This window comes from Ixodes scapularis, unplaced genomic scaffold, assembly GCF_016920785.2.
Source record: "Ixodes scapularis isolate PalLabHiFi unplaced genomic scaffold, ASM1692078v2 PGA_scaffold1__304_contigs__length_218370807, whole genome shotgun sequence".
NCBI classification, from domain to species: Eukaryota; Metazoa; Arthropoda; class Arachnida; order Ixodida; family Ixodidae; genus Ixodes; species Ixodes scapularis.
In genome coordinates, this window is record NW_024609846.1 from 82,313,768 (window position 1) to 82,335,937 (window position 22,170).

The 22,170-nt window shown below is 46.5% G+C and overlaps 1 protein-coding gene across 1 annotated transcript in view; it reads right to left on the reverse strand.

The window, feature by feature from the left end:
* Positions 1–21,559, reverse strand: part of LOC8033096 (potassium channel subfamily K member 18) — a 66,890-nt gene extending 45,331 nt beyond the window's left edge. The window contains exon 1 of the mRNA XM_029993651.4: positions 21,055–21,559. Within this exon, the coding sequence (XP_029849511.1) occupies positions 21,055–21,484 (430 nt within the window). The 5' untranslated portion in view covers positions 21,485–21,559. The remainder of the gene's footprint in view (positions 1–21,054) is intronic.
* Positions 21,560–22,170: the final 611 nt, after the last annotated feature.

The window sequence follows — 22,170 nt, forward strand, 5'->3', positions numbered from 1 at the left end:
ACGAAAAATGCACGTATAGACGCACAATTCACGGGGGACGAAAGAAGAAGAAATCAATCAGCCCACAGAGTAGAGAAAAGAAAAATCGAGTCGATTGAAAGGTTAGGGATCAGTACGGGACTTTTGTCGAGTCGCTCTCGGCGATCGAGGGCCGGGGGCCAAACAATAAGAGGCTTCGGTCGGCGAAGACAAGACGCCGACGGGGATCTGAGCAAGAAGGGAGGAGGGAGAGGGGGATGGGGATGACCGAGGTGTCATTATTGTCAAATGGGCTGACGAGTCGCTTCTAGGGCCGCTTCTTGAAAATCATTACGTTTTGTTTTTGTTTTATGTCTTCTAGCTTTCGCTTTTGCTGGCGCGGTCGGCTCAAGATTTCACGATGACGAGAAGAAAACACCAAAATATGGGGGGAGTGAAACAGAAAGGTAGAAAATTGCGGTAATAAGAGGAGCGGGGAAGACGTTCGCTTCAAAGGGTGCGCGCCATGTGTACTTATAATCCGCTTATTGCGAGGGGTCGCGAATTTGACGCGGTGTCTCGTTGCGCGCGAACACTCGCTAACTTTCTTTCGAAAAGCAATTTCATCGCGGGTCGTGTTGTTAAGTGCCGGCGTTTGAAACTTGAGCCGGTCGTCGTCGGATGCGGCGAGGCTGCAAGAAGAGCTGATGACGGCCGTTTGAGTGCGATTAAAAAAACTCCTGATAAATGAAGGGACGCGCCCTGGATTCGAACAACGGTTCATGCAGCGCATACATTTTACAAACTAAATTATGGCTGGCTGGCTATGCTTCGTTTGTCCTTAATTAGTCAAGATGCAGCCGACGCCACGGGCTGATGGGACCAATCAGACGGTATCAAATGCGCGCCATGTTTTTCCCGTGTTTCTACACGTGTTCTATCATCGGTGAATCAATCATAAATATGAAAGGCCACTCGACTTGTGCTTCTGACGCAGTTTGATTGGTACCATTAGCTCATCGGCTGAGTCTCGACCTAAGCTGAAACGGAGTATAGAAGGGAAAGTGATACGATTCAAACGTTCCATTAGACGTTTGGCTGGTAGTTGTATTCTCACTGACTGAATCCACCGGGCGTTACCTAGCCACACCCGATTAAGTTCATACATCTCCTCGCTAAAGTTGCTCAAAGGTAGGGTTGTCACGAAAAGATTCACCCAGTTTTTATTTCAATATTTATATTTAGATCCCCGACGCGCGCGCGTTCCCAATTCCACTCTGAAGCGGAGCTTTTCTCCTTGGCACCCGACTGCGCTGCGGGGAGGCTAGACACGCGGAATCTCGAGGCCTACTCCGCGGGTGTTGCTTTTTCGCTGCCCACCGATGCTGGTGAGAAGCGCACTCAACGAAGCTAGTTATTCCCGGAGTCGTGTATAGAGTTTGGTCAAACGCAGACTTGGACGTGGTTTAACTATACTCTACTCAAACTATCTGTAGTTTGACTACGTTTTCGAGTAACTTGGTAACTTTCAATTACAACTTTATTAAAATAATTAGTTGTTTGATTTAACTACGTTTTTCAGGTAACTTCTACTCAAATTACTAACTCTTTTCGTAATCTCGTGCTAATTTTGCTCATCACAAAAGTTTGAGCGCAGAAATAAATGAGACGCCGGCACATGAAGTGGCATTCCCGAACAAGGGGCCCCCTCACATTCCGTTCCCATGCACTTACCGCCGAATTCAGAAACCTCACTCAAACTGCACTCAAACTGAAGGGCCCCTCCACTTCCTCGAGGAAGGCGCGAGGGCCGGCGCTGGCCAATCGCGACGGCAGATCCGTCCTCGCGATTGGCCAGCGCCGGCCCTCGCGCCTTCCTCGTGGAAGTGGAGGGGCCCTTCAGTTTGAGTGCAGTTTGAGTGAGGTTTCTGAATTGGGCGGTTATACTCGGCAACCGTACAAACTGCATAACAGGCGTCCTTGGGCCAACGTGGCGACGAGCAGCCAAAACATAACACCGGCACGCACGAACGCAGGAAGACAAGCTTGACAGCCGCGGTCGGGTATTAACTTAATCCGGCATTGCACGTAGGCGCCGCGCCTCCAGCTGCAACTGTGAAAGACAGGACGCTCCGAGGGTTGTTGTGGTTTTCATGTTGTCTGCCTTTATTGAGTTCTGACTCAAGCATTTTGGGGGTTCCACGGGAGGCACCACTGGAATGACCTCGCAGCTGTGCGCCTGTTCCCATGGTCGCCTAGTCGTCAGCGCTTACGCTTTTGCAAAGCCTAACTCCCACGCGCACAAACGTAGACACGGATAATCCGCTCATGGGAGCACGTTCCCGCTTCCAGCTGCAACTGTACGAGCGACAATGCTTGTTCACGTAATCCTTCGCGTCCTTCCGACCTTCCACGCCAGGAAGACCCCTTTGTGTAAAACGATTTACTTGTCAGGTGTGTCAGGCTCATCAGGACACCGTAGTCGCCGGCGAGGATTGCGGGTCACCCTTGGGAGATCCTTTTGTTGGACCCGGCGTCAGCGGCGAAGTACACTTCCTTAAAAATATGTTTTTTTTGTCAGTATCGTAGCACTAGCACTGCAACGAGACGCGCAGTCGTCCGGATGATCTCATCGTCGTGGCGCGGCGGGAGTCTTAAACCCTTGATGGTCAGGTGCACTTGCTCAGCGTACTCTCCGAACGTTGTGGGAATAAAGAGGGACCAGCCATAATAATCTCAAATTGCCAGAAAAAAAAAAGGAGGAGCGTTTGTTATAAAAGACCCTCTTAGCCGAGGCGAACCTTACATGTTTCGTCATGAACATCTAAGATGCCGACACCCGCTTACCCGACCCTGCACAGCATGTTTCTCAAATTCAACGCTGCCGTTCCATCCAGCGCGACGGTGGAACGTCTTTTTAGATTGGCTGGGGACGTCTTCAGGAGGACTTGGGAAAAACCCTCCTATCAAGAACTTTCAAAGTCAATTACTTTTACGAGAAAATAAACTATTTTGGTAAAAACGCAACCCATAAAATGACTGCATTTATTTTAGGCTCGCAGGGTTTTTCGCAAATCAAAACTGCTGTTCATTTTGCTACCTGAAAAATATAAAAAAGTAACTTCGAAAGTAACTTCAAAGTAACTCGCTACTTTTACAGTAGTTAGTAGTTTACTCAATTACTATTACAAATGCGTAATTTGTGCTCTACTCCAATTACTTTTGGCGTGGATACTGAGTAACTTAACTGAGCTACCTTTTTTGAGTAATTTGTACATGGCTGGGTCAAAGGGAGGTGCGGGCAGACCCAGGCCGTGCACCAGACGCAGAAAGTGGGCTTGACATGCTCCCTTGGCCAACCAGAAGCCTAAAAGAATCCCCTAGCCGTGGCAGCGAGAAACTGTTTTAATAAAAGGTATATGTTGGTATATGGTTTTAATAAGTGTTTAAAAGTAAAGTGTGGTAACCCTTCAAGGTTGAAATTAGGGTGCACGTGATGTTTCGATCATGATCATGCAGAAAGATATAAGAAACGAATGCGCGCCGCTCAACTCTGTTTTGCTCGGACAGAGTGTGACCGCTCGGACGGCAGATTCACGGCCCTCGGCGCTTGGCGTAGGAATTATATCGATCGTTCCGCTAGTCGCACTCTTTCACCATGATTTTGGATGACCATGATTGAAACATCACGTGCACCACATTTTCAGTCAGCGAGAGTTACTCCGACGCACTTATTAGGTTTGTTTCTGGCGACCACCTCCAGGGTATTATTTCCGGCTGCTGGTTGGCCACGTTCGAATTTGTGAAGACGCCCTGGAACACGCCCAGCCCGCTTTCGACCAATGGCGCCTCCTCATTTGTCTTCTATACTTCCCAACAATGGCCAAACTCTCAACATATACGGCTCTGGTTATTCCCACCACGAACGAGGAGGGAGATTGCGATACCTACGAGGACGGTCTCTGAGCGTTTAACGCCAAGATCAAATCAAATATTACTTGATTCGATTCGATGCGATGACGGAGAGTTTTCAGAACTCACACACGCCTATTGTAAGGATTTGTCAGTCTGGAGACGCGAGAGCTATGGGAAGCGCAAGTTCATCTGCTACTTTTGCAGGTGTTGTGGTGACGTAAGAACGCAAAGCTCTGATTGGCTCTGATTGAAGAATAGTCGGTAGCTCAAAGCAAGCTGCCTTGAGGTCTACACACTATCCTTTAATCAGGACCAATCAGAGCTCGGCGTTCTGACGTCACCACAAACCCTGCGAAAGTAGCAGACGAACTTGTGGTCCGCATTGCTTTTCGTAATGATAGAGTGAAATTATTAACGTTTGGTGCAATGTTGATGCAAATTCCTCTCATTTTTGGTTAAGATGTGTAAGCTTATGTTGGTAGCAGGCTAATGCTTTGGGGCGACTTTGCGCAACTGGCGCAGCAATCGCATCGCTGCACCTACTGTGTAATTCTCCTAAAGCAATGTGCATTTGGCACGTCACCCCAACTAGTGCGGCGAAGGCTTCCGTGACCTCGTGGCCTGCAACGATGGTTCTATCTATGTGCTACAGTTACTCCGGTTCACTGCCATCCCGCCGAAAGAACCCGCGCAACAGTTGCCTCGCCAGTAGTCGGGAATTTCGAATGCACCAGTCGGACTGGCCGTCGCTGCACTAGTTCGCCTCTGTCGGACCGGTGTGTTAACTATAAAAGAAGAATAAAACAATAAAATAACAAAGGCGTCGAGAACACTGGTTGTTTGCGTTCGAACGAGGCCTGCCATTGCGGCGTTGCGGAACACTGTAAGCCATGAAGCATAAGGTTCAAACAAACAAACAAGCAAGAAAAGCTGGAATTTATGCGGGAAAAGGAGGAAACGAAAACGACAGTGGAGCGTCAGCGCCGCGTCTATGGCCGTTGTCTGCCTGCCCTCACGTTTCTCGCGTTGTTTCTATTTTGTGCAGCGCATGTACACACTCGGCCGACTGCAAGCGTTGCAAAGAAGGGGACGCACGTGTCTTCGCACTACCACCGCATCTCACGGTTTAAATAACAGTACGGGTAGATGGTTCGCGCGAGCCGTATTCGTGCCGTGCCGCGGTGGTCCTTTCTACTTGTTCTTGCCGAGAAAACGTAAAATCAAGGTCCGAAATGTACGCCGCAGATGATACGCGCTCAGCAAGGAGGCCGGCACCCCGATGGCCGCCGATGCGACGTCGTCTCGACCCCGTGCAACAATGCGCGGTCTCTCGCCTGACCGCAAAACCGGGGACGCGGCAGGCGGAAGTGTCGTGCAACTAGCTTTCGGCAAAACCAGCCGGGAAAGACAAGGACGGCCTCCGCGGCTTCCTTTCGCCCGCACCGCATCGCTTTCAGGCGCGCGATGGGGCGGACGCAGCTTGCGGCGAGCCGAGCCGTTCGCTCCCTTCCCGATCCGCGCGTGTGTTGACTCTCGCAGCGGCCGTGTGACGTGCGATCGATGGTAATGCAGTGCCATGCCTTGCTGACGCGCGGGGCCACTCGGCGAGGCGACGCACGCGCGGGGCTCCGACGGAGACGATGTCGCTTCTTTACCCCGAGGAGACGATCTGGCCGAGCCTATTTGTCTCGGGAATGTGTTTACGGACCGTGCTCGCCGTGATACTCGACTACTGGCAGGCCCGCTGCCGCACAAACGACCTCTTTCCTCGAACACGGTGGGACCTGTGTCTACCCGTGTTGAATATCCCATCCTGTCGAGTCTGCAGTGCACCGGACCTCTCTTTGTTTGAAGTGATCCCTGCTATTGGGGAGGAGATACCGTCGCGCCCCTAGCGGCTAAGTTGAGAACTAACACAATGAGGACGACGATACCGCGAATTATTCGTTCGTGTTTCTGACGCAGCGTTCGGCAAAAGAAGCGGTCACACTGATAATGCCTCACGCGAGAGACAGCCTGCCGTCACTATCTGAGGTCTTTCTTGTACGACGGTCACATTGGTTATACAAAAACGGGCGGCAGACATCTTCGCAGCATACATTTATTTATTTATTTATTCCTACTGTTGGCCTATTGGCAGTTACAGGAGTGGGTTATTAGTAAAATAAGCAAATTTTTAAAGCACACTTCCAGGAATGATAAGCACATGAATGGTTCAGACACAGATGCATTGAAACGTATATAAATGTAAGCGAACTAAAGAACACATAAAAGAAAATGAACGAAAAATACATTATATTTGTTGTTGGGCGAGGCTTCTAAGGTCGGCTTCAAAACCTTCAACGGTGTCACATGCAAAAGCATCTTGCGGGAAGTTGTTACACTCAGCTATGGTCCTCGGAAAAAAAAAAAAAAAAAAGAATAATTAAAAATGTCGTTTCGGGCTTTCATCGGCATCAGCATTTTGGTATGACCGCCCCGAAGTCCTCTAATAGGGCGAGACTTTTAATATCGCAGCGAATCTATGTTTAACCTTCTGCTTTGTATCAAATACAGAAGTTTTAATCTCGCTACACTCATTTGTTCTTCCAATGGCGGCAAGTTTAGTTGGGTGAGCATCACACTGACAGACTCAGTCCTTCGGTATCTAGATGTGATAAATCTGGCAGCTCTCCTTTGTACCTTTTCTAATTTTTCAATCTGTTTTTTTCTGTATGGGTCCCACACGGTGCTCGCATATTCCAAGACGGGGCGTATAAATGTTAAGCAGGCAGTTAATTTTGCTTCCTCAGTTGATAATTTGAGGTTACGTCTCAAGAACCACATTTGTTTTCAGCGGTGCTTGTCAAGTTGTTGATATGGGATTTTCAGCTCATATCTCTAGACACGGTTACACCTAGGTATCTAAAATTACTGGCAAACGCTAGTGGACTACCGTCAAGTTCCTAATCAAAAACAAATACGTTTTTAATCTTATTTGTGATTCTTGAGAATACAGTTTTTTGGGGGTTAATTTGCATTTTTGACAGTTTGCACCAGTCATTTATAGTTTCTAACGCTAAGTTCAAAGTGATCTGATCTTCAGGCCACACAATTCTGGAATAAATTAAGCAGTCGTCTGCGAATAAGCGAGTGGTAACTTTAGAGCTAATGTTGACTGCAATATCATTAATGTAACTTAAAAATAATACCCGTCCCAGCACGGACCCCTGGGGAACCCCCGACGTGACTTTTAGTGTACTAGGTCTAGCACCGTTAACTTCTACAAACTGAGGATGATTAGTGAGGTAGGCTTTCGATCCCCCTAAATACCGGTAAATTTATAGCGGCGACTACTAGCTTTTGAATGAGTTGTGCGTGTGGAACGCGATCGAAAGCATATGGATAAAACAAAATGCTACATTAATTTGTTTGAAGGTAATAAAAGAAACGGATGTTGTTTGGAAAAAAATAAAAATCTTTTTCAAACATAGCTCGAAAGAAGAGAGGTCAAGAAAAAGTAAAAGTAACGGCTTAGAAGCAAGTGGCGTGGCTTTAGCAGAAAAAAAAAATCAGGCAGTATTTTGTTGAGCTTGTCCAAGGCATGTATACATTCAGAGGATGCTTCGAGACATGTATACTGAGTGCTAAAGATAGTTTGCTTGTTTTTCCTACTGTTTAAAATGATCTACTTTCGGTGTTTCAAAATCTAAAATATAGTAAAAGCTACGACACTGATGATCTTCAAATTAAACCAATTCAGTATGTACTACGGTAAATCGTTCCATGCGTGACGCATATTTTTAGTCTAATACTGAGCAAACTCTCCATTAAAAGAAAAAAAAGAAGGTAGCAAAGGTATCTGGTTTCTACGAAGCCAGAGATAAAACTATTTTGGGAAATTATAGACTTGTTTCCATTTTACCGGTATTTTCTAAAGGACTACAAATCAGTGTTGGCGGTAACGCGTTACTTTTTTCGGTAACGTAAGAACGGACTCGTCATTTGTTCAAAACAGTAACGGGTAACGTACTTGCGTTACTTATTTCGAGTAATGGCTAACGTAGTTACGTTACTCTACTTCTCCCCAAAACTTAATAAAAAATATACTTCCATATTGTTTTCGTGTATTTAGGCGTCAAACAATGTGAATTTTTGGGAGACTTTTTGCGTTTTTCTTTGCGTCTGTTCTTGTGAGTATTTATGTGAAACCGTAAAGAAGATAAAGTAATTATATTTTTTTCTGCATGAACATAATGTTTCTTGTGCCGTCAAAAAATTAAATTGTGTTAATTCATAATTTTAAAAGTAACGCAAAAGAATGTGCGTTACTTTTTATCGGTAAAAATAACGGTAACGCGTTCCTTTTACTTTGAGGTACCGTAGGTCGGTAACGCGTTCTTTTTATTTTGAGGTAGCGTAGGTCGGTAATGCGTTCCTTTTATTTGTAAGTAACGAGCAACCTATTTCGTTAGTTTTCTTCGGTAAGGCCTACGACACTGTTAGAAAGTCATCAATCAAACGTTAAATAGTTTTTGTGAACAATTTTTTAAGACTTTCAGTCAGTATGATTTTAGGAAGGGTCATTCGACGGAAATTGCACTCGTGAAGCAAAAGAAGGTAATTTTAAATGGTATCGAAAAGAAGCTGGAAACACTGGGTACATTCATTGATTTCTCAAAGGCTTTTGACTGCCTAAATCACGAAACGCTGCTCCAAAGGTTACACCTTTATGGTACTTGTGGTATTGCCTGAAGGCGCTTAAAATATCTTCGTGACCTCAAGCAATGCGTAGACATTGATAAGCAACTATTTGATTCAAGACTACAAAAGGCAGAGGTACCTCCAGGCAGTATACTGAGACCTATTCTTTTGAATTTGTACGTAAACGACAATGGGCTCGTTCGCTTTACCTGCATCGCCTGCACCGGTGCAGAAAAGTGTAGGGTGATATACGATATATGTACAATTGCCCTACACTACAATACACATACTTCCGGTATGGGTATTGGGATAAGAGCTTCCGGTCGTATCCCAATACACATACCGGAAGTAAATTGCCCTGCATTTTTTTCTGCACTGGTGCACAGGTGCAGGCAAATCGAACGAGCCTACTGTAAACATCGTGATGTAAGGTTTATTACCTACGCCGACGATACAAGTGTCTTTTTTTTTTCAGGGAATCACACCAATCAAATTATAAAAAGTTCAAATAAATTTCTTGATAGGCTGTATGCTTTGACGATAGCAAAGTCATTGCAACTAAATACGAGCAAAACGAAGGATGTTTTTATTGAAAGCACGGAACACAATGACAATGTAGTGATTGGGCAGGCGAGCTCGTGGATGTTAACCATTTTGTTCTTTGCCCGAGACTGAGGCAGGAAAAGAGGACTGTTCATTTTTCTTCTACTTTGAAACTTTCCTCTTTTCCTGCCTCTGTCTCGGGCTAAGAACAAAACGGAACACAAAGAGCTTTCGTATGGTCAATATTTTTCTCGATCGAAATAAAATAGGTATAGTAAATAAAATCTGTAAAAGTTATTGGTATAGTCTTTAATCGTTATATGATGTGAGATGAAACGGTGCTACATATATGTATAAAAAGCTTTCCAGGGTTGGTATAACGGATAAATGTCGTGACATACTCCCATTTCGGTTTTGCCGCTCATCTATAATTATCATTCTTACTCCCATTATAACTACCGCTTTTTTAGTTTGGGGAAAGACGACGTACACAAATATTGCACAAATTCAAAATCTACACAAAAAAAAGGTGATTCGTACCAAATACCACGCGAACGGTTTTCTGGTATTACGACAGCCACTCGAAGCCACTATTCGTAATAAATTTAATACGGTACAAAGCCTGAGTCATTACGACTAGGGGTGGGCAAATGATCGATCAACCTACCGATTAATCGTTTAATGCTTTAATCGCGATTATTTTTTTAACCGGTTAATCGGTAAAATATTGACGAAACAAAAGAAAGTAAAAATTAAATGCTTTCACCACGCAGACATGGATGAATACAAATATGTGAAGGGCAAACTTTGGGTGAAATTATAACGTGAAGTAAACTTTAAGGGTGAGATTTGTAACTCCAGACAAGTGCAGAAGCTTACACTGTCCCGGCCACTTCAACGCCGTGCGAGTGTCCGTTTAGAGCAGCAAAGACTATTGGGAACAATCAAAGGAGGCCGCACTTGCCGGAGATTATCAACGAACCTCTTTGCCTCATGCAGCTGATCTAATTATTTGTATGTGTGAGAGTGTTTTTAACTGGTCTCAACGACGTATCGAAGTTGATTCATAATCAAAATTGTATATTGCGCCCTTTATCGCATATTCAGCAGAAGCAAAAAAAAAAAGTGTAATTTTGTCTTTTAAAAATAAATATTTTGCTTGGAAATGAATGAGACCGATTCATAGGTTGATTAATCGACTAAAAGGGGGCGATTCATCCGGTTAACATTTTTAATCGACGCCCAGCCCTAATTACGATTACAACCTTGCCGTTTTCTTTTTTTTACAAAAAAAAAAAAAAAAAAAAAAAAACACCTTTCGAAACAACGACAATGTTTATTTAACAATAGCCAGCCCTCAGCGAAGAGAACTGGTTTACGAATCCCGCGCTGTGCATAAAAATGAATAGTGCCGTCCTCCAGGACAAACTTTGCAATTGAAATGCTAAGATAAACACTACCCTTATTCTTTTAAATCGTCTGAACAAACCGAACATAGACAACATTTCTGCAACTAGGAAAAAATGTACGCACGCTATTTATTTAGGACGGCTGTCAGTGTTTAAATACTCGAATGCAAACTGAATGTACGTGTTACTAGGATTATACGTTAATTAGTTTTCTTATATTTTACGTCTGTAATTACGCGCACGCAATTCATCTAGGGATCTGCCAGTGTTAAAAGTACTTGTATGCAAACCATGCGAGGGTAAATTACTTTCAAAATGTAATTTAATTACAATTACAATTACTCGGCTTCACAAAGTAGTTAAACTACAATTACAATTACTACTACGTGAAAAGTAATTAATTATAACTACAGAAATTAATTTTAAAAAGTAATGCAATGTCTTTACACTTACAATTGTTTCTGAGAGCGACCCGACTTAGGCCATATAACTAAACAAGTTGCATATCACTCTAAAAAAGTCTGTGCGTATACTTTCCCGCACAACACTCGGAGAGCCAGTCAGCGCAACTTACGGAGGCAGCTCAGCGAATTGCGATGCCGAAACATATGGTTAGACCAAAAAACGCAGTCTGAGTTGTGACATTAAGCAATGCAAGCGTGACGTTTTGCACTGCTTAATGTCACAACTCAGACGGCGTTTTCTGGTCTAAACATATGTTTCGGTATCGTCATTGTCTGAGCTGTCTCCGTAGGTTGCGGTGATTGGCTCCCCGAGTGTTGCGCGGAAAAGAAGACGCACGGGATTTTTTCAGAGTGTACATTGAATTGAAATTATAATAGCTCAGAAATACATAGGAAACGAATCGGCACTCCCGAATCATGGGTGACAATATTTACAGGTGCGAGGTCAGTCTCCAAAATGCTTATGCAAATAGTATCCAAAAACAAAGTAAAACAAACAGGAAATAAGCTTGAAAATAATACAAAGATTCAAATATGCGACAGCACTAAAAGAGGGACGTAAAAATCTGGCAAAGAGTAAAGAAAAGTAAGTACATAGACAATTAAAAATCCCAACCTCGGCTAAAAGCTGAAGCTCAATTTTTTTTTTTTCAATATTTTGGCATGTTTGCGCTAATGTTTTCTGCTCGCACAGCAGACGGCGCTACACGGCGCCGTTGAGGTAGGCTCCAAAGAGGATTGTTTCTCAGCCCGCAGTGTAAGTAACAAAAAAAAAAACAAAAAAAAAACAATGCGACACTGGTTATGTTGTGCGTGTGTGTGAGTGCCTCTCTTTAAGCGAGTTGTTCACCTAGAGCTAGGCCGCTTGTGCGGGCACTGAGGCTTTCAGGGAGGTTCCGTTGGCGCCTCAACGTTTTGCGATAGTAATTGTAATTGTGCCTGACATTTTGCAATTACTGGCGCTTGGAAGTAATTAAATTACAATTACAATTCCCTTTAACCCAAAGTAATTAAGTACAATTACAAATAACCAAAAAAAGTAATTAAATTACAGTGATTTAATTGCTGTAATTGAATTACTACCGAAGTATGATGCAAACAGAATGCACGTTACTATTCAATGTTCATTTGTTTTCTTATACTTTCTGTCTACGATTCTGTCAAACTGTGCGTTTTCTTACTTTTCTCATATGCTGTTGTTGCTGTTGTTGGTGGAGGCAGAGGCTTTGCCAAGCAACTATACTAAATTGATTTTTTTCTCCCCCTCCTCTCTTCACTTTGGAAGAAAAATAAAGAATATGAGTCGGAATTTAAATATGAATTTTAATTTGAATTTGCTTTGAACATACTTGAGGCGTGTTTGCGGGTAATACTATCATAATGTCGGCTACAAACACCAATTTTTTTTTCTTCCTGTTTTTTACGACGTACAAGCGTGTGTGACTGCAACTTTTAAAAAAAATTGAAGGGTTTAAGTAAGACACGTATTCTGTATAAAGAAGATTCGAAGCAAATAAAATTAAATACAGCATGTCGTATTATTTACGCCGCCAGACGTCAATTAGGCGGAGGTAGCTCTGCTCTAAGTCCCGCCCATTACCGAAAGGTGCTTAGCTAGCTACGCTCCGTTTCTAGGCTCTCATTGGTTAGAGAAATGATTGATGTGTGGAACATGTTTGTGGTAAAATTGTTTTTTTTCCTGCCGTGGTAGTCTTTTATTTGACATATCTATTTTTTATATTATCTTTGAAAAACCAACGATATGGATAGAGGCTTTAAAGATGCCGCGCAAAGATGGAACAAAACGCGGCATCTTTAAATCTTTTCTTTTTTTCCGACCGAGGGAGCAAATGTTTTTCCTGAAAATAATTTTTTTTATCGTTGTTTACACGCCCGTGGCGTATGGCCCAGTGGAAATAATAAAACAGACGGAGGTCTAAGCACAGACGGACAGATTCCTTTGCCACTAAGCATATATTTCCCTCTATTTTGATGTGCCCAACTCCCAGACGCGCTTTCACGAATCACGACTTCCGGCCTTATTCTAACCCCACCCCACCCACCTTCCTCTTTTCTTTTTTTTCTTTTTTTCCCCTAGCCAATTACCGGCCTCATCTCTTCTCCCGTATGCCACCGACTCAAACCCATTTATTTGCTTCCCAGGTCCTGTCACTCGAGAAAAAGCCTTCGCTTGACACGCAAGTCATCCTGCTTTCTCGTGTTTCTTCGTAGATGAAAGACCGCCTTTAGCCGGGACCAGAAGCATTTGGAACCAGTCCGATTTACAGATGTCTGCGTTCTGGGTAAGCCTGGTGGTCTACTCTAGTTGGGGGGGGGGGGGGGGGGGGGGGGGGGGGGGGGGGGCTGGAATGGAGTGCAAATTAAAGTGTCCGACCTGGTTAGGAACTGGTGGAGGAAATTGTGTCAAGCCAGATCGCAGAGTTCTACACGTACTGACCGTCTGTAGCATGACAAGTGCTTCCTTTACGCGTGTTTGAGGGAGCAGTACTGACGCAACTTTAAACTTCCTAGTTTTCAAGAGAAGCTCCGTGTTTCATGAAAAATTTTATTCACGCAGTAGAAAACGATCCGACCAATGAATGGGTCGGGGTGGCTTGATCGCAATGACTTACGCTTACATTATATTTTTACCTCAGATTTGCAAGATTTGTATTGTTTTCGTTTAACATATTCTCACTGATGAAATCCGCACTTATTATTCACTGACTGCCTGTACACTGTCACATTTGGATAAGCCCAAGCATATATTTCGGTCACAGGTGCATCCTTACGGTGGTCGCGCTTATTTAAAATTTGCTTTCATGCGTGAGTGATAGAGATGATGGAAAGATGGAGAGGTTTGCTCGGTGGATTTTGATGCATCCTGGATCATCAACCATCATTGCGAAGAATTAAAGTCGTTCGTAATTTTGCCAAAGAAAAGAACTAGAAATGCTTTACGACGTCTAGTCACGCAGTGAATTTACCGGGAAGATCTGAATCAGGGTTTTATTTGCGGTAAAAAAATGAAACAGTAGAAATTAAACGTGCAAATATTGATTATAAAAAGGAAACTCTGTTTCCGAAAAAAAAAAGAGAGAAGTGATTTATTAGCACGAAGAGCATACAGTTTTACCAACAATCTACAGTCTACACTATCTTAAAAACATAATAATGGAATTATATTTGTAAGGTTTTAATCATTTTTCATAAGCAAAAAAAACCAGCGGCGCAACATTTTTTTAGCAACTGTAACTGTAACAAGGTACCCTTTCAATCACTTTACCTGTAAATGTAACAGGGTTACTTTTAGGGGCGAAGCTCCTTATCGGCTAGCCATGTCCGTATGTCCGTCCGATGTCGGGTCACGAGCACGTGAGCACGTGCTCCCGTTCTCGTGTAGGGCGAAAACAAAAAACAAAAAAACAACCGCATCTTCACGTGGTGAATGATGTTGATTGAGGCGAAGCTCTGGTGGTGCTTGTCTGCGTAGACGGTGAGCCGCAGCATGCCGAGCCTTTCGTTCGTTTTCATCCATGTCAGAAAGAGAATGTGTGCTATGGAACGTGGTTATATACGCATTTGAGCATTTGACCGCATGGATGAAAATGAGCGTAAGGCTCGGCATGCTGCGGTTCAGCGTCTACGCAGACAAGCACCACCAGAACTTCGCCTCAATCAACATCATTCACCACTTAAAGATATGGTTGTTTTCTTTCCCCCTTGAGTAACTGTAACTGCAATACAGTTACTTTTTTTTAGCAGCAACGTGCCCGTGACTGCATGGGACTGACTCTCGAGGGAATATTTGCGGCCCAAATATCGCGTTTCTTCTCCGCGGGAAAGATCGCCGGTCAAGAAAGGCTCCTCATTGTATCCGCGCCCCCCCCCCCCCCCCCCTCCCTTTCCCTCCCCCTTCCCATTTTTCTTTCTGAGTTATGTGCGATGACGACGCAACATTCGGAGTGTTCCAGAAGCTATTCGCATAAGCTGTCCGATGTCTTCACTGATAGCAAGACGTTAAAATCCATCAAATGCGATTTTTATGACTACAAAAGAAAAAAAAGAAACAACGTTAATCCCGTGATTTAAAAAAAAATATATATATCTTGATCGCACAGTCTAACGAGGAGCTATACAACACCCGTGACATCAGGAGTCTGTCATGTTCCTCCTCGCTGGTCCCCTCGTTTTGCTTAGACTTCGCACGTTTCTTGAGTGCAGGACCCTATAGAAACACAGCGTTTGCTCATACCGCGTCTGGGCTTTGTGCGTTCGTACGAACCAGATCCGCGTCAAGTGACACGTCTGCGCGCATGCGCGCAGACGTGTCACGCCACACCTTTTTTTTTTCTGCTTTGATACGGGGAAGGAGGGGGGAGGGGTTAGTGTGTCATTAAAACGTTTTCGGTGATACGATGGAGTGTGGGGAAACTATGCATTCATCCCTCGCTTATAAAACACTCGGTAAATCAACGTCTTCTTTTTTTTAATTGTATGGTTTCGTATACAAGGATGAAGACTTCAAGGATGTTGTAGACACGTTTTATATTAGCTGGGTCCGTTAATGGGGACTGTTAGCACACCTTTCCGCGCACCGCCCTACAGGACCCTTTGAAGCATGCTTCAGTTAAGCGCGCGCCCGGGTGATACCGTGACGGCAGGGCGCGCCCTCAAAGCGGGATTCACCCGCGACTAATTTGTACCCTTTTCCTCAGAGATGGCGTATATCTTTTTCTAAAACCAACGAGTTTCTCGCAGCTGCGCATGCAGGTCGGGCGCTCGATGCGGGCTCGGTCTACGGGCTCTTGGCCACCGATCTAGGCGAGCTGCATTTTGTTTCTCCCGGCGTCCACAACTATATACGGGGCCAACGACCGTCGCGGGGCACGAGCAATATGATCGAAGACATGGCTCTGATTTCCGACTGGCTCCGAAGTTGGGACCAACATTCGAACCGTTCGAACGTATTTTGCGAACACCCTATTTGCTGACGTTGTTGTATGTCCGTAGTCCACTCGGGCTTTCATCGTTTGCAAGTGCGTCATTTTTGCGCGAAAAGAATCGCCCACGGAACTGACGCCTTGACATCATGTATTGGTTTCGGCGGCGATCCTCGCTCGTTTGTCGCATGACGTTTGGTGTCAACGAATACCCGACTGCGTTATGCGGAGAGCGAGCCGTCTATTCTCTTGCGTAGGGATTGCGATGACGTCAGAGCGATGCCGAGCTATGATTGGCTCTGATTGAAAGAATAGTGGGTATACAGCTCAATGCTAGATGCCTCGAGGTCTACCCACTATGTTTTTTTCAATGAGCCAATAAGAGCTTGGCGTTCTGACATCGTCGCCATCCCCGTGCAAGAGGCAGACAAACTTGTGTTCCGCATAATTCACTATTTAGACGCGAGCCTGTACGAGTGGTGAGCCCATGAGCTCCCTACCGTGGTGCCGTTTTCAGCGGTTAGACGCACGGCGGGTGCTTTGCTCGCTTTCGAACCTTTCTTATAGATGTTTCCTGTTTCCTGTTGTTCTCATGTCTCGTGAGTTCCGTATCTGGTATGCGGGACGAAAAAATCAAAACGTTTCAACCTGGAATACGCGAGAAAAAATAGGCGAGGCAAAACAAGAATGCGTGAAAATCCCGCATTTTTCGTAAACACCTTCCAGCGGCGTGGAGAAATGAAAACGATGTTTCACCGCGTACCAGAAGTGACGGCGTCAAAGATGGCTGCGCCCCTGGTGGAAAGAGGTGTATACGGCCACACCAAACAAAGTTGGGCGGAAATATTCCTTAGCCCCAACTGTGGCACCTGGAACACGACTTCGGCCGGCGTGTCTCAGAGTGTCCCCCAAGCGGAAACAGAATGCGTCACAGGAGCCGGTGTGCAATGCTGCTCGGAGTTGTTGCCGCGCGACTTGTCGGTATACGCCGCAGTCCCTCGGCACGGAAAAATTCCACAAAAGAAGAGACGCTGTTTACTGCAGACACGACGAAAACAATTATATGCGGAGCAGGTTGGAAGTACGTTTGCTTCATAAGTGGGTACGCTTCGCTCATATGCCTGTAGACAGTTCTTGCACGACCAATGCGGCACATACAAGAAAGGAACAGATCTCAGGCAGTGTTTGCAGAATGTCGTTTGTGTGGGCGGTGTTTCCACGTCTACATACAGTGTCGTAGAGGCACCGACGAAGAAGGCCAGCAAACGCGGATCGAGCTGCGGTGCGCGGGAACTGCGCAATTCTGACGTTCACCAAGCCGGAAATGGAGTTAGCAGAAATAAAGGCGTCGTAAAAGCACCGGTTCGAGGCGCGTGCCAGGCGCCGTGGTATATACACAGTAAAAGTGCGTCGTTAAATTTCCGCGTTTTGTTCTCTCCGCCATACGGGACGTAAAAGGCCGCTGTGATGGAACGACGCGCGCTCCGACGTTTGGCCCGGCCTGGCGAAAGTCAGCGAAACCACGCTAAAGTCCGAACTCCGCGTACTCTATCGCCCAGCAGCGCAGGCCGCCGAACAACCAGAGGAGCTGGGGCGGCAACGGCGACCGTGGCAGGGATCTTCGGCCCAGAACCGTATTGGTAAGAATAGGGCGATAATAAGAGAACGTCAATGGCCGAAATGGTTTCAATGACCTTGGCCGCGATGACTGACAGCTCTTGTGACCAGAGCAATACAGTGATTGTGACCAACCACTAGCCTCATATATTCCCCTAGCGGAGGCAATGAGCTTAAAAAATATCCTCCAGTAAGAATTTCAAGGTAACGATGTATTCAAGTATTTCATTTCAGCATGCTAGAGTTGATATTTGCGACTCTTCGTAGCTGAGAGGGCAACGCACGCGTGACGTTGTCGTCACTGCGACATTCAGAACGTACTCAAACTTTCTTGTGACTGCACTCGCGGCCGCGGCCACGACGAAGTGGGCAATAAAAAACTGTGGATGGACCTTTTCCACATACCGACGGCACCAGGCGGTGGCTGCACGAACTAACAATCGAGGAAGTGACCATGCGCTACCAATCCATACCGGGAGCTACGCTACCAGTTTCTTCGCTCTCCGAGCTGCGTCGCGTGCCCAACGCGAGCTTAAAGATGGGCACCCGTGGCGTTCACCCAATCGTTGTGTTTTTCCTTCCGTCCACTTTCTTTTTTTGTGTAACCCAATTATATATATGCTGCAATTACCTGGCCTAATCGCTTATCCACAGGCTCATTCCGTATTTCCTCGATTTTTCGTTCCGACTTCCGCCGCTTGGCATCGGGCGCTCGCGCGTGCGCAGAACGTTTCTCGGAAAAGGTCCATTCGGCTCCGTGGTAGTTTTGAGCTAAACCTCGAACGCGCACCCCACATTCGCAGTGTCTCCCCATGTTTGAGGAAATGTTTTCTCATCAATGTCACCTTTCCTGGCTCGGTAAACGCACTCGCACCTTAAAACTCTCCTTTCCCACCAATCTCTCACAAATATACACTCATGTACTTTCATCCTTATCCAGAAAAGAAAAAAAATAATAAAACCTGCGCCGCCCTGTGCGAGGTACTCCAAGTTGATCCTACAGCCGAAGCCGCTCCACCCCGGCTTGCGCAGGCTTCTCCCATTGACAAGTGATGCTTTTACCGCATGCGTCTGAACGGCGTGTATTCGTGTGTCATGCAGTTTCCACGTACAAAGCGAGCGCGTTGAAAAAGGGGTTGTAATATCCCGCTTAGCAACTTTTTAAGAAAATCAACTCGCTAATTTTCTTAACGCACGTGTTGCGAAGTGCTTGAGGTACTTAATACTTAAAGTACTACTTCAAGCAGCTTTAGAAAACTTGCACTTTATTTCAGGTAAGTGCTCCCCAAACTTAAAACGGAACACGCGAACAGTGTCTTTTCTCAGCGCTATCCTGAATGAAACTGAACAACGGCTTTTCAACGAAGCGCTTCGGTATGGTATCTCTGAGTATATACTTGTAGTTCACTTACAGTATTACTATTTTTCTGGTATGTTCCGAGGAAAGTACAGCTCCCAACTTAAAAGTACAGTCCAAAAATGTGGTCTCGTTAAATTTGCATAAAAAAATTATCAGAATATTGCGAGGGATATACTTTTCTCTTCAGGACCGCGAGCAGATGACGCATCGCCTATTAAAAAAGTAAAAAAAAAAAGATTATATCGCATATACAATAAAAAGATAGTCGTTTACGACAGTTTACAGGCGTCCGTCGCCCGTCCTTCGAAAGAGCGTCCAGACTCGCGATATCGCCACCGTATCAGCGGCGAGATGTTTCGGTGGCGCCCGTCTAAGTTCCCTCTTGTGAGGTCATTACCTTGCGAACAACAATTTCGTTGGTGTTTATAATAAGCACGGTGGAAGCTTGAAATCATTGCGCTCTCAAAGCACCACCGCCAACACCGCCAAAACTGAAAACTTTTACATTCCGTTTATTTCCGTCGACGAGAAATCCTTCGGCAACATCACAGTCAGCATTGGGCCAATCGTGGCAGGCCGACCACAGCGACGCTTTCGATCGCTCACGTCGTCCATAACCTCCGGACGTCTAGCCTGCTGCACGCGCGACTGCGGGACGCGGATTGCGTCGATTCCGCGAATTCTATATACCTCCGACGCGCCGAACGATTGCGTGTCTCTCTTGGCAGCAACTTCCCTCCTCCGTCTTGCTCGAGCGGCCCCGGGCCACGCGATCGGACCACCGGCGGCGCATTCCCGGGATATTGTCGTCGACGCGCTGGCACGCACTAACCGTTTCACTCATCCGACGGAGCCAATCAAACTGCACAAAGAGTGCATCGTCATGGAGCTCCTTGTCTTTCTGGATTTGCCTGTCACCGGCCAGACCCCAATCACCCGCGGAAAGAGCGCAGGATGTCACTCTAAAAAAAAAAGAAAAGTCGTGCGTCTACTTTCCCGCATAACACTCGGAGGGTCAATCACCTCAACTAATGGAGGCAGCTCAACGAATGACAATGCCGAAATATACGTTCAGACCAAAAAACGCAGTCTGAGTTGTGACATTAAGCAATGCAGGCGGGGCGTTTTGCATTGCTTAATGTCACAACTCAGACCGGGTTTTTTGGTCTAAACATATGTTTCGGCATCGTCATTCGCTGAGCTGCCTCCGTAAACTTCGGTGATTGGCTCTCCAAGTGTTGTGCGGGAAAGTAAACGCACGGGCGTTTTTTTTTTTTTTTTTTGGAGTGGTCGGCGATATGGCTATCGCCCAAGGGCGACGACCTGACGCGTGACGATGCAATTTTGGCGACGCTTGATTGGCTTCATCGGATGGTAGCGTCGTCTGCGGTCGCAGTCAATCAGAATACGGCATTAGCCGACAGGAGTGCCAAAGGACCAATCACGGAGCGAGAAGCCTGAACGTATACAATGTATCCACGCCTCGCATTTCTTCTGCTCTCGGCGTGACTTCGAAGATAAACGAGGTAGTTAAGTTGCCGTAATTGGGGTTAAAATTTGGGTAACTAAATTGCTTCCTAAATTGCAATAAAAAGTCTAAAGAGTGTATAGCCGCTCGGTTACAATTGTGAAGTGCTTTGTAACTTAATTGGACTACGGTTTACTTTTTCACGAATGAGATACGTGCACAATACAATATCCATTCTTTTTTTTGCAATGGTATGAGTTGTTACCTAATTGTCAATGCGTTAAACTCTGCCGCGCGCAGAGTGACGAATCCAAACGGAACCGGTTTTTAGTAACCGATATCTCTGCCGCGTAGAAAACTGCAGTGGTATTGCGAGCACGCACCTCGATGTCATGGGAGATTTTCAGAGCGTCTGTATAACCTTTGTGCGAGTGATAGATTTGAAACAAATTAGTGACATTAGGAACCTCGCGAAAGCCTCGCGATGGCAGCGGGACGTTTGGCAAGGAACACAGCTTCTTCAAAACGCCTAAAAACAAAAAAAAGCCCCAAACGTCGGTCACCGCTCTGAGTCTCTTCGAGGCCTTAAAGCTCTTCCTATCAGCTATCACTCGGTATTTTGTTCGTGGGTCACATATGAGCACAGGTAACCACGTGACTCTACCTTCTTTCCATTAGTGACCCGCCCACTCACCGATGGTGGTGATGACGGTGAGCGAGTAGAGGAAGGCCCCTGAGAAGGACCACTGCTGCCCGGTGCCGATCTCCTTGCCGTCATATCCGTCCTTGACGGCCGCGATGAGGCGGCCCTGGAAGTCCAGGATCTCGGAGGACACGGCGGCTGTCCAGTTCTCGCGGTACAGTACGTTGAACCGGTCCGTGATCTCCCAGAGCCGGCGCACGGTCTGCTCCCGCATGAGGATCACCTGGCTCGCCTTCTCCACCTCGTACGGGGCCTCGAGGGCGCGGAACGCGAAGGCGCCCAGGATGCTGTAGCCCACGACCAGGGCGCACAGCCCGACGTGCGAGAACAGGAAGGCCGTGAACCGGCGGCAGCACGTCTTGCACTTGTTCTCGGGCGGCAGCGACGCGTGGCGACGTCGCGAGGACCGCTTGCGCTCCATGCGAGCCCGCGCGCCGGCCGCTCGCTCAGGGCGCCCATGCCCGCCGCGCCACCATCGCTGCCCGAGCTGCCGACGACGATGCTCCTCCTCGCGGGACGCCGGCGCCGCAGCGCCCCTCTGCGCAGGCGCGGGGCTCCAACGTCGCCCCCTCGGCGGCCCGACGCTTAAAATACGGCAGGGCCCGGAGTTCAGACGTCAGCGTGGGCACCGGCCGACGCCGTCGACGCCGCTGCCGCCGCAGCGCCGGGTCCCTCACTACCACTGCCCTGACACCGCGCCAAAAGAAACAGGACGAAAAACTGGCCGCTGTCCGGCCGGCAGAACAACCGCCGAGGGGACCCGAGAAAAGAGCCCGGCGCTTCGTTTATTTCTGGGGGGAAAGTGTTTGGCGGCGAGATGAAATCTCAAGGTTCCTCGGAGCTGGCTCGTTTCGATGACCGGCCACGTGGCAGAGAGAGAGTGACGCTGACGTCATCTGCTCTGTCAGTGGTCTAGCGAAGGGGATACGTAGGAATAATCACCGGTGCTCGCCAGGAGGACGTCAGAGGTTACTTCGCGTCACTCTATTAAATACAAACACTAAAGCCTTAATCACAGAGCTCGTTCATCACACGAGAAAGATGGTGTTCGCTTTCGCTTCAGGTGATCAGGGGCGTAGGCAGGGGGAGGGGTGGGGGGCGTATGGG